We start from the raw sequence: 17,076 nt of genomic DNA, 5'->3' as shown, positions 1-17,076 counted from the left end.
GATATGCATGTGGGGCAATATTTTTTTTTTCTGCGAAGTCTTCAAGGTAGCTAGAGCAACCTTTGCCTCCAGCCTTAAGAGCTAGTAGAAGCCAGCTTTTTAACTCTTTCCTTACAGCGCAGAAATGGCCAAATTTGGGTGTATTGAAAGAAAATTTTCTGTATGAGAATCACCGAATGCATTGCACATTGCAGTGCATAACATTCTAGCTAATTAGTTACTTTTTTGAATGAAAAAAAAAATGCGAGAGTTGTGTGTGCAAAATGTTTTGAAGTTTTACTGATTAAATATGGTGGTAACGCAAAAAAGAATACAAGTAAAACAAAAATAAACCACTGCTGAGCCAGGAATTGATTGCAAGGAAACTAGAGTGCACAAAGTGTGGCCGATGTCCGTAGCTACCATTCTTGCTATTTCCAGCTGCGTACATGATGCACTGCACTTCCATGGCCTTTCATGTTACGCAATATGGCTGCTGTGCCTCTAGAGAAAGCAGTCACGTGAGGACATGAAATGGAGGTAGGTGTAGGATGTGCTCCACACCGCACTTGTTCTGCGTTTTTTTTTTTTATAGCAGAGCTTGCAGTTCTTACTTTCTTCCATTTTTTTTTTTTCTCACTTGGTAGTAACAAACGACAAAAACACAGAAAAAGCCATAAAAGGGGGTGTGGCCTTTCTGGCCATCATCATAATCAAAAATCTGCTGGCGCATTTGGTAAAATATCTTGGCAGTATGTTCCAAAGACCCCAAAGCACCAAGTAAAACCACTCTCATCATTTACAAACCAAGCGCACCGCACAAAATGCAATGTGGACGGCAAAGCGAAATGCACGAGCATGCGCTGATGTCAGTGGTCTCTGAGACAGAGTCTCGCAATCAGAACTGAAATCCAGCCATTCCATACGGTTGTCTGACTCACCACCGCTGCTCTAAAAAAAAAGAAAAAAGAAGTGCTCAGTGTAGCATTTCGCACAGCAGACGCCGTGATTGCCAATCGGCAGACCACGCCCAGTCAAAGTTTCATTTTTAACGTTGCTTCCTCGCATTAGAAAAGCAGAAAAAAAAAGGCTGAAACCAAAGAGATGGTGCTATAGAAGCAAACTAGATGGCGTAGCTTGTGCAGGAGCCCAGAATTTAATTTTCGGCGACAGGTTCAAAACGTCCGTCAGATGGCCTATAGCGCGGAAAAGGGGGCATGACCTTCCTCGACATCATCATTCAGAAATCAGCTGGTGCTTTTAGTAAAATATCTTGGTAGTATGTTCCAAAGACCATAAAGCACCAAATAAAACTACTCTCATCATTTACAAAATCAAGTCCACTACAGTCGCGATACAACTTGAGTCTGCAGTGAAGCTCCGCCCACATTCAGCCTCCGTGCACAGAATTCCTCCACGACAATTAAAGAAGTCTGCTGCTTAAACGTTTCTTGTTATGTAAACAGAAAGCTTATCACAGGAAAAAATTCATGAGCTCTAGAATTTTGATGCGTGGATTGCCTGATATAGTCAAATGTTAAAAAGGTAATTGCATTTGCAGTTGTGGTGGGCCAGCAGAGTAATACTGGACGCCGCGGCCCAGTGTTGGCAACTGCTGCTTTTTTAAGTTGTATCTTACTATATATAAAATACAACATGAACAGTAAAACGGAACACATGCAAGACTGCGCTCATGTCCCAGGCCTCTGAGACGAAGTCTTGCTAGCGAAACTGAAATCTGACCATTCTACATGGTTGCCAAACTCACTACTACTGCTATATAAAAAAAAAGAAAAGAAAGACAGCCTAAGAACCGATAAGTGCTCAGTGTAGCCTTTCATCTTTGAGGACCATGCGGCCAAATGGATGCCATGAGCGGCGACCGGCGGACTATGTCCGGTCAAATTTTAATTTTTCTCCTCGCCTCATTTTTCATGGCAGATCCAAAACATAGGTCATACATGATCCGTGGCCTATGTCGCGGTAAGGGAAGCGTTCATGGTCGTGGGGTAAATCACGCGGCGATCAAGTGCAAAGAGGAAGATGGCTACAGATAAGAAGGCAATGCGGATCAGTGAGAAAGAGAAGGAAGAGTTTGAAGGAGTATGGAAAGCAGACAAAGGAGCAGGACTGAGGGGCTTGAAGTACCCAGTAGTTGCCTCCTAAATAATATCGACTTATCTGCTGTTTCTTATTTTAACGTGCAATCTGCATTTTTTTTGTGGGTAAGGGGGGGGGGGGGGCTGCTAAGCTATGGTGGTGCTGGATTATAATTTTCCTTAAAAATTTTTCTTGGTTCCCAAACCCCCTTTTGCATTATATTCATTGAATTGAGGTAAAACAATAATATTTTCATCATGCTCTCGTTTCTGCTGATGGTGCCCATAACTGTAGCATCAAAAAGAGAATCATAGGGGATGAGTGATCAGAATCATAAATGATAAGCGATCTAGGCCATCCTCGGCACCAAGGCGAGGACCGATCTGTGACGGATGGTACCAGTGATGTGCGTCTAGCCACCACTGCAGATGGTTTGCCAACATAAGTTCCAACAATTTCCACAGAGTAGATGTGAGAGAAATTTGGTGGAGGTTATATATGGGCTTTGGGATGGCGATGATAGCTGCTTGCAGCCATTGCTCGGGTCCCTGTTCTGACTGCCAGGCGGTGTTTAATGAACCGAGGATAGCTTCCACTGTAGCTCCATCTAGGGTTTTAAACACTTCATATGTCACGTCGTCAGGACCAGCAGCAGTCTTCAGTTTTGCTTCATCTATTGCAGCGATAAATTCACGCAAAGTGAACAGAGACTGCATCCCGGAGATGACATGAGCAGATGGAAGTGCTCCTGCATTTGGCAGTAACATGAATGGGGCGTAGGCCACAGGCAGTTGAGTATCATGGCTAGGAAATACCTGTGCCATGTCAAGCGCAAATACATCTCAGGCTTTTCCCGGCACCAGGCATGCGCTGAAAGCCCAGTCGGGGAAGCGTCCACTGCCTTCCATTGCTCGGAAAGTTCTCCATATGGAGGCTGCACTCGTGGTTGGACCGAGCGCAGAGCACCACGCCAACCATTGTTGGTACGGGAGGCAGTATTCGTAGCATCTGGCTGCAGCTGTCAGCGGACGGTAGTCGAGATGAGCCTCGATGAATTCCGGGTGTCGGCTGGCGTGAACCACTGCCTGGCGATGCTGTGCCCAAAGCTGAAGCCAAAGATAGGGTACTGGATGGGATTCCTCGACCCATGATGATAAAGTGGCTCTGTCCAATGCCACTTGTAGCATTGGGATGGGGTCATGAACAGGGTCTGTCGCGTCCCTTGCTAATGAGGTGCAAAACGTGTCCCATTGAACCACCCTGCACTGGCAACAAAGGTGCGCGAGGAGCGAGGTTGAGCCAAATGGGGTGGTGATCACTCCCCCTGCAGTCCGGTTCGCGATGCCAGCTAACCGTCTGTTGGCCCAGCCTCCTCTCCTGGCCAGGTTCGGTGAGTGTGGTGTCAGCCTATTGAAGATGAGACGCCCACGTTCACTGAACACAGAGTACCCCCACTCGTGGTGAGGGCATTGAAATCACCGGCAATGAGAATAGTGCAGCCAGGATGATGATGGCTGGCTGCCAGAGTGGCCCAGTAGCTATGGTGCTCGGCTACTGACCCAAAAGACGGGAGTTCGATCCTGGCCGCGGCGGTCAAATTTCGATGGAGGCGAAATTCTAGAGGTTTGTGTACTGTGCGATGTCAGTGCACGTTAAAGAACCCCAAGTGGTCAAAATTTTTGGAGCCCTTCACTACGGCTTCACTCATAGCTTTTGTCATTTTGGGACGTTAAACCCCCATAAACCACAAACCGATGATGAAGTCTGGTGAGCCACCCCAGATGAAGACGAGGTGCCCTCCCCGAGTAGGGACACACATAACACAACACAAGCACAATCACGCGCTGAGAGAGTTGCATCTTTACGGCCGCCACCTCTTACCACGTGGAGCACCATATCTCCATATGTAGAGCCATCTGCACAAGAGCAGTGCGAACATAAATAGCAGCCTTGCCTAGTTTTTGACCTGACAAACACATTTGGTGATCATAGCTAGTAAACCCCGATATTTGTGGGAGAGAGTTTTGTTCTTGGAGGAGTAGCGTCCACGCTTGAGGTGAGCCCATGTACTGTCCAAAGAATTCATGTACAAATTTGTTTCATATTCAGTCTTTTTGATTGCTGATTGCAGGTCACCTGACCACCGAGAACACTAGGTCTTCAAGAATTTCCAGTCTGACAAAGTGTCTCGTGAATTTGGACACACTGGTCTTGTTTTTGCTGCGTCGCCTTCGACATTCTTAGATGAAATAAAGAGTTTGCAGTAAGTCGTTTCGTACGTTGCACGCCAGTGACTTGGTGCCCATGGGGTTGTCCCTTCATCATTAAAAACGCTTCTTAAGTTGTTGTGTTCGTTTTATCACATTATTATCATTCTAAGCAGAGGCAAACCAGTGCAACGAACAAGGATGACAGATAGATTGACAACAGAGGCGCTGACTGGCTCTTTCCATTTGCTCTGTCGTTCTTGTTCATTGCGCTGCTTTGCCTCATCTTAAGCAGTCAACCAACTCTACCTCAGTTCTAAGCATGCATCTTTTGAGGCAATACATACAAAAGCGGTGTGTACGTGTTGCTGTGGTTTTTACTTTTTAATGCTTTATCCAGTTAGCATGGCACAGTCCCATATTCATAAAAGGATTTCCAAATCATTATTGAAACATTCCATCCCTTGGGATCATAGTAAATTTGTTTTTACAGAATAGCAGTTGGTTGCACTTTTCTCTTCTTCCACTCCATGCAGTGCAAAACCTATAGCAGGCTGCAACAATCATTTTAATACCACACACAAACCTGGCGTTAGAAGAAAAACTCGAAAGCAGTGTACTGGCGCTCAGTGACTCTGAAAGGACAAGGAAGCTGGGCTGGTCGCTATGAACGCATAGTATACTAACAGCGCAGAGCCAGAAGCATTTGTTGGTGCTATGCATATACCATCACTTATTGAAGGATTGCAGAAAATGTGCTTAATACTATTTTGGAGTGAACAGCCTTGTGTAGCAGCTGGTTTCAAATTAGCTTGATTATTGCCTAAACATTGCCTTAACTTGCCCTTCGAATTCACTTGGCTCTTGCCTATACATGGCTTTACATTGGCCTCCAAGAAAATTTCCTTCAAACTTTCGAGGCACGTGACTTCCCCTAGCCATACCTTATCCATATCATTTCATCTCAAATGTTAGTCCGCGAGAGTCAAAGTTCGATGCTTCAGGCAACTATCGGCTTTTTCAGGATTGATAGTGAAGTAGCGCTTTCACAATAAAAAAAAAAAAATCTCACATTGATGACTACTACTGCCAGTTTTAAGCACGTGGCCTCAGGCGATACTGCGATCACCTTCGGCAGTGAAAGGCAACTGCGGACAGGACAGTCACGTGTATTTTTTGTTTTTTTTCGGGGCCCTAGCTGAGCGCACCGTTTATGGCTGAGCGTGTGTGTGTGTGTGTGTGTGTGTGCGTGCGCGCGCGTGCGGGGGGGGGGGGGGGGGGTTGGCCTATGGATCTTTCCAAACGTGAAATGTCTGAATGCCGCCTGCCAACGGCGATAAAACGTGGACACTGGGCGATATTCTCTACGTAACAGCACATCAAGGCGCCAGTTTTCTCATTTCACGGCCTTTGAAAGTCCTAGAAAGAGGGCTTCAAACCACAAGTGACAAAAGAGCGCATGTGTACACGCGCCCAACGTTTTGGTAAGAGCGCTTGTTGGTCACTTTTGCCGAAAGCGCAGCAGACGAAAATTAAGCCGATGCTTCACGGCATCACCAAGGTAGATGTACTTGGCATCACTCTCAACTTTCGCGTTCTTATGTATTGTAGAACAAAAGGCTGTAGCTCACACATAGGCTCTTCTGACTGAATTTAAATTTTGTGGCTGAGGAAACGTTAACCTGATTGTTCAGATCAAATAAAAGGAAGGGTTAATTTCCAATATACAAGATAAAAGTGGCGCTAGCTTCTACACCTATTCAGCTACTGTTCGCAAGGTTGTTCGCATGTATGTAATGCACGTAATTTTAATTTGGTGCTTCTAGTTGCTAGAATATTATATTAGAATATTAGATATTATGTAGATGATAGAATATTGTCGACTTTGCAAAGCTTTAAAAATACGTAAGCACTGTGCAAACCTCTTCCTTCTCGTGCAGCCGCGCTTCAGGGTTGCAATATCGTCTGCACAACAACAGTACGTCTAGACGTGTCTACCTACCAATGAGAAGCAGCACTTTTGCCGGCACATTCTCCATCCAACCAATCGCGAGCCACATCTTGTAGAATGAGCGAAGAAGCTGCAAAGAAAGAAACCGGGCGGCATTCTGTTTGGCATTCTTATTTTTTAAGCCGTGGCGTGCTGCGTGGTCACCGTGTTCCACTGCTTTCGAGAACCGGCGTTGTTCAGAATGTGACCGAGTCAAGCGGACACATTCCGAAGACACCAGCTCGACTCGCCGGCACCAAAGAACATATTTTCCGGCGGCATCTTGGCGACGGAGTACGCAGCGATGATCGAGTCCAGCGCCTTGAGCACAAGGTAACGTCACTGTCGCCAGCCGCTCGCAGCGTCAACGCCAGTTACGCGCCACTCACTGCAACGAAACGGATGCAAAGAGCACGTTAGCTGCGACCAGTTGCGCCTAAGCACGTGTCATCGCGTAGCGTGGCAGGTTTTCTCTTCACCGTCAGCGTTCGGAGATAACCAAGTGTTAGGCCTAGTCATCGTTCGAGCGTCCGACACTGCATCCGCGCACTGCGCTTTGCACCGGTACAGCAGCATGACCAAAGCTTCTGCGAACGCCGGGTAACGTGTCCGCGCCGGCGTTTGACGTTGCGACGGCGTGCGGGCAGCGCCGGTGTGTTGGAAGCCCTTGAACTCGGCCTGCGCCTGCCTGTGCGAGACCGCGGTCAAGTGACCTCGAAATGCTTCTGCGTGGTTCGTTCATCTGTAGAACATATGGTAGCTGCAGGGAAAACGCGTTTTCTCCGGCGTTTCCTGCTGTACGGTGCGAGCCAGCGGTCGCCGCAGTTTGACTGGTCCGTTGCCCAGCAAATACCGGTGCTCCTCGTTTGCCACCTGTTTCCCGTACCACGCTTGCCCAGGCGTGCCCTGTCATTCGGTCGTATCGCGCGTTTGTGCAGTTCGACCGCTGTTGCAACGCGAAAGCGGGCTGCAAATGCGCGCCGCCGACCTATGTCCAATGTGCGCGGGACGATGGACCTGTGCGCTACGAGGGTCAGCTGTCCGTCGCAGCCGGCAGGAGACAGCGCGCCTGTTCTGCCGTTGTCATTTGCTTTTTTTAATTCTTTTTTTTTTTCGAACTGAGTGCACCGAGCGAGGTAGGGTGGCAACATCGTCATGGTGGTTGTTTGCCCACGTGGCTGTCAAATATCGCCACGTGGTGCCCGCATGGTCTGTTCACTGATGTGATCATATCACGTGGACGTTGATAGCCATCTCGCATGGTGCTTGCTGTGTGTGGAGGAAATTCCCGCAGCAGCATTCGCCTGCCTTCACGTGCGAACTGTCCCAGCAAAGTGCACAGGATCACAAAGGGCAATGTTGACATGTTCAGCTCTTCGAAATGATTCTCTGCATACTTTCTGCGTTAGGAGTAAATTGGTCATGCAGCAGCTTTTGCACTTTTGTTTATACATGACATTCTAACAGCTAATTAAAAAAAATTGCCATCGATTACATTACTTCATAATGCGAAATTTGAGTGCAGCTCATCAGCTGTTCCAGCTTTTCGATACATTGAGGCGAAGAATTCGAGCAAGACATGTATGTACAATTAGAGACAACTTGATATTTTTCACACATATTCCTTCATCAAGAAACATTCCGCTAACAGTTCTTGATTGCCATGAAGGAAGCTTTGTGGTAGGAGAAAGAGATGGATATATGCTCGACTTGCTGCACCAATGCCTGATTCTCAAAATATTTCGCGCAAGTATTTCGTGAGGTTGTCACAGCTGTGGGATGCGTTACAAGTGAGAGGAATGGGATGTTCTCCTAAAGGCCCCACCCACCTGGCAGGTGGCACTTAATGGTTGATCTTGCATCACCCCAAGCACCTATAAGTGTGATAGGCGTCCACTGACCCAGGGAGTCAGTTATGGGCACTTCCTTTCCTTAAAATTATCGTAAAGCGTTGCCAATGCCAGTGAACACAAGGAATGCCTATGGCTTCAGCACCATCTTTCTGGTACAACAATGTTGTCAGTGCGAAGGCATGGCTTATCTGTCACTACCACCAACCATGTAGCTTAAAGCAGGGTTGAGGTGTCCACTGTTCCAAGAGGGCAGTTATGTGCCTTCCCTCTGGTTCAGGTGTCCACCATGGAGTTGTGTGAGACAGATACTGCCCATTTCCTTTCCTCAAAAACCAATTTTGCCCTCTGCTTTCCAAGCTCCTGCTCCATTGGTTTCGCAGCTTAAACGGTGTCCACTGCTGGTTACAATGGGGGACAGGGAGGCAGTGGACACAGAAACCGGTGCTGCCAAAGAGCTGGGCTCTAAAACCACAATAGCATGCCAGCTAGTTCATTTGCATGTTGGTTCATGCAGTTACAACAGCCTACCCAGAGTAAACAACATGGGAAAAGTAAGCAGCAGGAGCAGAGTTATGCACATTCCACCAGGATTAGAAGTATTCGATGGTTAATCAAAATTCAGGCCTGGAACTGTCAACTCTTCCTAGGCCTGCTGTTGGCTGTCTCTCAGTGAAGCTGTTGCTATTCAGTCATTGGCACTGTTTGCCATTCTGTGTGTTTCTACTTGAAACACTAACCTTTCATAGCTTCTTCAGGTGCAAATTATCGCCAGAAAGGAAAATGTTAAATATTTCAGATTTTTTTGAGCACGCAAAGTTTGCTCAAAATTCCATTTTTCCAGGTGCTTAACTATACAACCTCTCTTGTAGCCTCTTATCTCCGCATCGATACTTGGCACTGGTTTCAGGGTCTTAGTTGTACTGCGTTTGACTCATTCCTGTCGCGAAAACTCTCATTTTAAAGCACTTGTCCTTGCAAAACAAACAACGCAATGCACACAGACTGGAGCTTTACCAAAGCTACCATAAAATTCTGGTGTCAATCTGTTTTGGTTTCATTTCGCATACCTGGCTTGAAATAATTCTACCGAAGATTTTGCAAATTTCAGCATGTTGTTGTTATTATTAGTATTTTTATTATGATTGTTATTAGTAACTATAGTTATGTTTTTATAGGATTCAGCAGTGTACAGGATGCAGATCACACAAATCTACGTACGGTGCCCGAAAGGGATGGCCAGCTGAAGGTGGGGGCAGTACAGAAAAGTTGCAGGGAGCTAAACATGCATTGGCAGTTGTATGGTTTGTGGTGAAGAAATTCTTGGGGACCAGTGACATTTGCAAGGGTGAGTTCGCATGGTGCAGCAGCCAGTTTGTCAACCAAATTTGAGGTGGTGTCTTTTGCACGAAACTAAAAGAGTACATCTGGCAATATCGGAGAGCATCTTATGAATGGAAGAGAAACTCTTGTGTAGGTGTATTTTCCATTTTCTGTCGGAAGGCCAAGGCCTCTTCCTGGTATAGTGATATGAGGTACATTGTGCAGTAACTATACAAGCATACACTGAACTTGCAAGCAAAACACAGCAACCCACACAGGCTTTCTTTGCTGTCAGAAGTAAAGCTTTATTCTGCAGAATGGACAGTTTTGGCTTTCACTTCTCTCTTAAAACTAACATAATGTAGCGGCTTCAGTAAGTGGCCCTGGTTTGGTAGAAGGCCCTTCTCCCAAGAATTTAACCCCGAGAGAGCTGAGTACCAGGCTAGGGGAAAGCTTGTACCCAAAGGACTGGTGGATGCCCAGTGGCACGGGGCATTGAACCCATCTGCCTATCATGTACGAGATGAATGCTCCGACCAGTACACTATATTTCGTGCATTAGCGGTAAGCATGGTGGAGTCTGCGGAAGCGGTGCACCCGCAAAACCATATTGCTCCACTGCGTATCATTCGTTGTCCCTGAAGCCTCGGTGAGTGTTCGGATGACAACAGAGGGCAGCACAAAGCGAAGTGCTAGAATTGGGATTTATGCTCGAAGCTGTGAGGTGCTCAGTGTTTGTGCCCCTTGGCTGCAACTTTCACTGACTGAGAGCTACTTTTTAGGCACAGATGGAGAAAGAGCTAATAGCTGTACCAGCCGCACATCGTTCTACCACTCATCATTTTTACTTCTCGAGGTTGCTGGACGAAAATGTGGGAAGAGGCAAAATGAGGTGGAAGAGTGGTAGCTTGGGCGAGGTGGTGACGGTTCACTTGCCACATAGCGCAGAACAAACACGCGCCCGCCCTGTGTGTCCGTGTTTGTTCAGCGCTAGTGGCAAGTGAGGTGGAAGAGGTTGCCAGTCATAATACTTGAGAGTTGTTGCAGCAAAATATGCCGGTCTCCACTTTGGTTATAGTGTGCTAGATAGGGGTAGCAGGGCGAGGGAGGCCGGAAAGCAGCAGAGACGAGGAGGCAAAAACCATGGAAACCTTGAGCCGCCGCATGGTGGCACTAGTGTGCCCGTCACCTGAAAGCCGCACGCCACATCAGTCCGCGAGCAGTGGCATCTTTAACGGTAGCATGCAGTTTCACATGCGCATTTCGCTTTATATTTTTTTTTTGTGCAGTGCACAGAGATCAAATTTTGAGATGACAGACACTGACTGTAACCCAAGGGCTGGCTGAAATCCCAAAATTGATCCCAAAATTTTTTTTAAAATATGAGAGTATCAAATGCTTCTGCTGCAAGAACGGATTTGGAGAAAAATGTGACAGCATATTGGCACAGTAAAAACTTTCCAATAATTTACATTCTCAAACGAACTGTTCTTCAGTGCGCACAGTTCAGCCAATTTGAATACTACACTCGCATTTGTGGCGCTCTCTTTTTCATGAAGAATAAGAAGTTACTCGAAACTGTTACGTATGTGACATACACTTATCCACATGCATAACCTCCAAGCTCAGTTAATGAGCAACTCCTAGCCAAGGTTTCAGCTCACAGCAACTCGTCCTAATGTGGCATAAAATTAGCGACTATATATTGAATTAAACATCCCTCACATATGTTATTTTGTTGTCCTCTACGCTTTCATGCTCTGTCGTCTGCTCAAAAAGCCCTGGTATGGCCGTCAAGCTGTTAAGATGATTTGATTTTGCTCGATCTGCCGCTGGCTACTCCCCAAACAGGAATGCGCCCGTGTGGGAGTGAAAGGGGAGTAGACTGTCCTCCCCCTGTGCGAGGGTGTGCCCCCCCCAGGGGCCAGCTTGCTCCCCTTTTCACTCCTCTCTGTTTAGAGCGTACGTAGCAGGCAGCACTCTGAAGCCTAATCCTGGTCAGCCGTGGCGGACACGTGTTGGTAGGGGCGAAAGCAAGGCACCCGTGTACTGTTCAATGCCAGTGCACATTGAAGAAGGCAGCTGCAGTGCTCTAAATTTGTGCTTAGCCATCCGCTACAGCGTGTCTCATAGCCAGAGTGTTGCTTTGGGGAGGTGCAGTCTTTGTCAAAAGTAACCAGGCTGCACGTTTTTTCTCCTCAGTCGTACATTGAAGCTATTATGCCAGCCCTCAAGCTCTGAATGTCTGTATGGCAAGAAGAACCCTTGTTCTCACCTGCGAAGAACTTATTGATCTTTAGGGAAGCCATGCGGGCTCTGTTATACGAATGAGAAGCAAACCATGGAGCCTAGTTACTTTTGACAAAGACTGTACAGTCGCCGTCAAAAGTAAATGGAAGGCGACTTTTTCAAAAAAATTTAATTTCTTTAAATCTAAAGCATAATGGTTAATGTTTGTTGGTGCACAGTGCAATTCGCACAATCAGAATTAGTCTGCGCATATGTATTGAAGGGTGCATAAATTGAGCGGGCAGTGATTAAAATTTTTTCGTTAATATTGCCTTCCATTTACTTTTGACGGCACCTGTACATCCCATATCACCCATTTACGTGTTGCTATACTGTAGGCATCCCCATCCTCAGGACAAAAAAATATACATGTTAGTATACTATAGGCATCCCCATCCTCGGGACAAAACAACGCAGCACACTCTTATACCCCTATCAAGTGGGCAAGTTAATTGCACTTGTGGAGAGTGTCACTCGCTGAAAGCGCACTTTGTCACATCTAAACGCTGCAAGTGGAGTGCACTCAGGAAACACACTTTGAGGGCGAAGTGCGTAACCTCGACAGCAGAGACTTTGAAGGCACTATATGTGTGGTGCATAAAAAGTACTCTCAAGTTTATTTCACTTGCTATAACACTGTTTTTAAAAAAATATTTCTTCGTTATAGCTACAAGCGAAGCAACACAACAAAGGAACGCAATCAGATGCAACTCTGCAGCATGCTACCATCTTGTTTGGTGTCAAAATTCTGGATAGTCTTGGCTGCTCTTGGCTTTGCTTCTATTTCTATATTTTTTTTCCCATTGTTAGGAACTGTTTAAGTTCGTTTTATTTGGGCTATCATGTCAGACAGTGAATTTTTAAGTATTTTTTTCTTTCCTGTTAACCTCTTCAAAAATTCCGCTTATTTTGTGTCGCCACTTCTTTTTTACTACAAAAAGTGCACTTTGCCTTCCCGTTTAGCACCGCGAAGCCTGAAGCGTCACTCCCCGTAAGTGCACTTAACTTGTACATTTGACTTGTACGTTTGACAGGGGTGTTATTTACTCTCCCAAAAGTACACTCAGCAGTGTGACTGGGGTCGACGTATATACCCATCAGGAGATTATACAATTTGACTAAAGTGCCTAATCAGTAATGTACTCACTGAACTCACCAGTGCATCAGAGCTCAATACCAACAGCATCCACTACATGTTGTGTGGGGAAGAATTTATTTTCCTGTTTCATTAATGCTGCCTGGGACACTCACAGGCTTTCTTTTGATGCGCTCAAAGGTCTGCACTTTTAAGGCGAAAGCGTTTAAAGGCCTGTTCTCCAGATAATCCGGCGTTGGTGAAGTGAGGGAAAAATCACGAGCATGGCTCTGTCAGGGTTTCCTCAGAAAGCAACAACCTAGGAGGCTGGTGGGCCACCTAGGTTTCATGACTTAGCCGCGCCATCACAACCTGCCCACCGGATAATGAGCGAACTGGCCACCGTGGCAGTTAATGGTTGGTCTCTGGGGAAGAGCAGCCTGGACCCCACAAGGCCCATCGCTTATCCGCTGCACCACCGCGCCAGGAGAAGGGTATCGGGACTCTGGGGGAGTCTATGAATGCAAAGTAGAGAATGATCGTGTACATGTACGGGAATTAATCCACTACGCTATCGCTTCATACCTTTAAGGTGGAGCTTGAGTTTTTCTTCCAATTTTTGTTCGAGGTATCGGTGCAAAGCCAATATTTCTTGTGATGCATGTCAGTGCTAAAGAGCTTCATTTAAGAACCAGGTTTAGAACAATATATCATTGTTAGTCGATCGAAGCACTAGTTTATAATAATAATAATAATAATAATAATAGTTTATTTTTCCTCTTTTACAAAGGAAAGGAGCAGCACTAGTTTTATACATTATTTGATTAATTTTTTCCACCTGCTATCTCGGCCATGGTGACCACATTAATTGGAGTAATTAGAGCAAAATTAAATTAATTGTACCACATTAATTGGAGCAAAAAAAAGATATCTGCAAGGCACAAACATTCCTATTTCTGTTATGCAACGTGACAGAACAATTTTAGTGACGAAGCGTGGTCCATATCATTCCACCCACGGCAGTACGTGGCTATTTACTAGCGGCAGTGCAGAGCACAGAACCCTAAGTAATTGCAGCCAATTCCGCGAACAACAAAAAATTAACCTGATAGATGGGCAGTTTGTTCTTTATAGCCGCATTCAGCTCCGCGAACTTTGTCCCAGGCAAATCGCGGCCTCTAATGGGCGACCTTTTGTAGACATGGCTGGCATAGTGCACACTCTTAGTATTGTCGAGCATAGGCACCTTGAGCATGCCGATGCAGTGAGTGGGCAAACTTTGCGGCAAGCAAGTGCGCAGTGCGTGCAGCGTGGCTCCAGCTTCCTTCATGTGAAGTGAACTGCAGTGCCTCCTGCCAGTGTTTGTGCAAACGGCCGCGGCGCACCACTCACCCTCGGTTCATTACCCCTATCTAGTTCACAATACTTTGGTTGGGTGGCAAACTACTTTTTGGCGCAAACTTGGCTTGCACGAACAGGTGTCGTAGCTTTGGCAGTGTGGCCACCATGTATGTAAGAGAGTATAGGCCACTGCCATGGTTAGTTATCTAGGCACTATAATCGGGTACAACTTGAGAATGCAGTGGCTTTTTCCCATCAAAGGACCCCCTTCCAGCTTATGGCATCGGCAGGTTCTCATGAAAGGGAATAGTCCCCTCCCTGCCCCACCGCGGTGGCCCAGTGGTTTGGGTCTACAGAGCCAGAGCACCCGGGTGTGAACCCAGCCATGGTGGCTGCGTTATGGTGGAGGTGAAACGCAAAGGCACCTGTGTGCTGTGCGATGTCAGTGCACATCAAGATCCTCAGGGGGTCAAAATTATTCCGGAGACCTCCACTGCGTGGCACCTCTTTCTCTCTTTTTTCACTCCTCCCTTCCTCTACGGCATGGTTCCAGTGTCCACCGAGGTGTGAGAATTTGCCATTTCTGTTCCTAAAAAAGAAAACGGTTACCGATTTTTTCCCTCGCTCCATTGTGTCGCTGCTCCCTGCACTGGCACGCTAGCAGCATCATGACAATCGGCCGAGACCATTGGCTGGAAGGGGGTCCTTTGACGAGGAAAAGTCACCGCATTCTCAAGTTGTATCCATTGATGTTTAGTTGCACCTTTTCTCTGTGGAAAAAATTTGCCGGGCATTTACCTGTGCAGCAATGCCAATTTCAGAGACAGATGAGGTTTTGTTAAATTTACTTAGTTGCCCATCCCCTGTCTTCATTTTTTTTTTTAATTTTTTTGTGTTCTTAACTTGACTCTATGCACAATGAGGCGAGGCCTAACACAGTTGTTGACGGCATCATGTGATCCACATTGCATTTCAGCCCGTGGAACGTGGACATCTGGAAAGATGACAATGCTCCATTGATGGGGTTTGAAGACCTGCTGGACCCAGGAGAGTGGTAAGACAACAGATTCCATTTCTCCAATGTATCACAAAGGGCACCACCATTCTCTGCGTGCACTTGTAGAATGGGGGTGGCTCCTGGTGGCACGACGGTGCGGTTCATTGGTAGTATGCACTAGTGCCTCATGCATCGCTATCACCACAGTGGTTCAGTGGTTCACCACGCTCGGCTGCTGACCCGAAAGACGCAAGTTTGATCCCGGCCTCGGAGGTCTAATTTCTATGGAGATGAAATTCTAGGAGCCCGTGTACTATGTGGTGTCAGTGCACGTTTAAGGTCCCCAGGTGGACAAAATTTCTAGAGTCCTTCACTAACGTGTCCCTGTAGTGTGAATCGCTTTGGGACATTCGACCTCCATAAACCAGTCATGCATCGGTACTATGGGGACTGTTAAACACATACCAGTATATATTTCCCTTCTGTCATTTAGTGTAAATAAATGTCGCAGCCAGCGCTGCAGTAACTTGACTGAGGCTTTTCCTGGTGAGGATGAGGGGGAGGCGTGACACGGAAGGGGCGATTTTTGTTTTTACAGCAACTAAATAGTGGAAGTGTGTTATGCCCCTTTGGTTTTAAGCATGAGTGATTTGCTCTCTGCAGCAGCCTGCTGCTACGTGGTGACTTGGTTGACAACGATGAGTGGTCTCCTCTGGAGCGGCCGCCAAGCATTGCGAGCCCAGGGCCACTGGACGTCGACATTTGCTGGAGTGATCTGGAAGATTTCATGAAGAAGGACACCAGTGCCAATTGTGAGCATGCTACTTGTTGTAGTTTCTGGTGTTTCCAATATTTTTCAGCTTCGAAATGCGTGACACACACTGCAGATTTGCTGACATGGAGCACGTGCTGTCACTTTTGCGGCAAGGGCCGCACTTTTTTTTTAACAGATTTGGGGACCAATTTTTGGGGTGCGGGCCGTACACGCGACGTGCGAAAATTTTTGCTGAATGCCATTTATTCTATGTTCAGTCGTCACTCTGTCTTCAGACTGGTGATGAGCTGGTGCTGTGCTCTGGTGCAACGCTCACCCACTAGAAGTCGCGCATCATGTCCGTTGTCAGCTTGTAGCCATGTTCCGTACTTCTTCAGTAAAACGGCGAGTTGAGCGAGTTGGTACATCTTGAGAAAAAAACAGCGCAAGAACAAGTGCTTCTATCGCATAGCAGAGCAGCTCTTATTCAATTTCGGGAAACTTGCACGGCTTGTCTTGGAAAGCACGCTTTCTACAGCTTGTGTTCCTCAATGCATCCTTTTGGTTGCACCATTGTTGGACACACTTCTCTGCCACATTGAATTTCCTACCTGCTGCACGCTTGCCGTGTCCTACAGCAAACTCCCAGCCGTGCAGCTATTAAGGTGCTTGCCCATCATGCTAAAACTATGGTGGCTGTAGGGGGTAGTGTGACGGCCGGGGTGGGAAAGGCTGCTCAGATTAGCGATGAAGGCGCCAGGTGGCGCCACAGGACGCTGGTGTGCATGCTGGTGTGCTTTGCGGCGGCGGATTTGGTGCCGATGCAGGCGCAGGATGAAGACAGTGCTACGCTTTTATTTGCCCACTTTGCTTTCGGTACGCTAAACCATGTGTTTTGTAAATTTGCATGTACTATCGCGCTCAATATGAGCTTAAACGCAAGAGATGTGGCAGGAGCTCATTTCTTGAAGCAGCGCGAGCACAGTGGGGCTTGAAATAGATGCCAGTATCTGTCCTTCCAACGAAAAAAGTGCACTGAATCTTTGAGGTATAATTGGATGTTCTGTGTAATGTTGCATTGATTTACTATAAAGCGAAAATCTCGTTTGGTTCACATCGGGCGCGTTGTAAGTCATATTGAGCGCGACTGTACATTCATATTCCTCTCTTG

The 17,076-nt window shown here is 46.7% G+C and overlaps 1 protein-coding gene across 2 annotated transcripts in view; it reads left to right on the top strand.

The window, feature by feature from the left end:
* Positions 1-6,324: 6,324 nt before the first annotated feature.
* The window catches only part of LOC149365248 (uncharacterized), a 31,021-nt gene continuing 20,269 nt past the window's right edge, over positions 6,325-17,076 (top strand). Inside the window, exons 1-3 of one of the 2 annotated variants that reach the window (XM_089541269.1) lie at positions 6,325-6,609; positions 15,131-15,208; positions 15,815-15,963. In XM_089541269.1, the coding sequence (XP_089397395.1) occupies positions 6,581-6,609; positions 15,131-15,208; positions 15,815-15,963 (256 nt within the window). In that variant the 5' untranslated portion in view covers positions 6,325-6,580. The remainder of the gene's footprint in view (positions 6,610-15,130; positions 15,209-15,814; positions 15,964-17,076) is intronic. The other variant, XM_089541268.1, reaches the window with a different exon arrangement.

The sequence above is a fragment of the Amblyomma mixtum genome, chromosome 1 (assembly GCF_055824585.1).
Source record: "Amblyomma mixtum isolate Tamu chromosome 1, ASM5582458v1, whole genome shotgun sequence".
NCBI lineage: Eukaryota > Metazoa > Arthropoda > Arachnida > Ixodida > Ixodidae > Amblyomma > Amblyomma mixtum.
The sequence above is the reverse complement of the archived record's forward strand: the minus strand, read 5'-3'. Positions and strand labels throughout refer to the sequence as shown.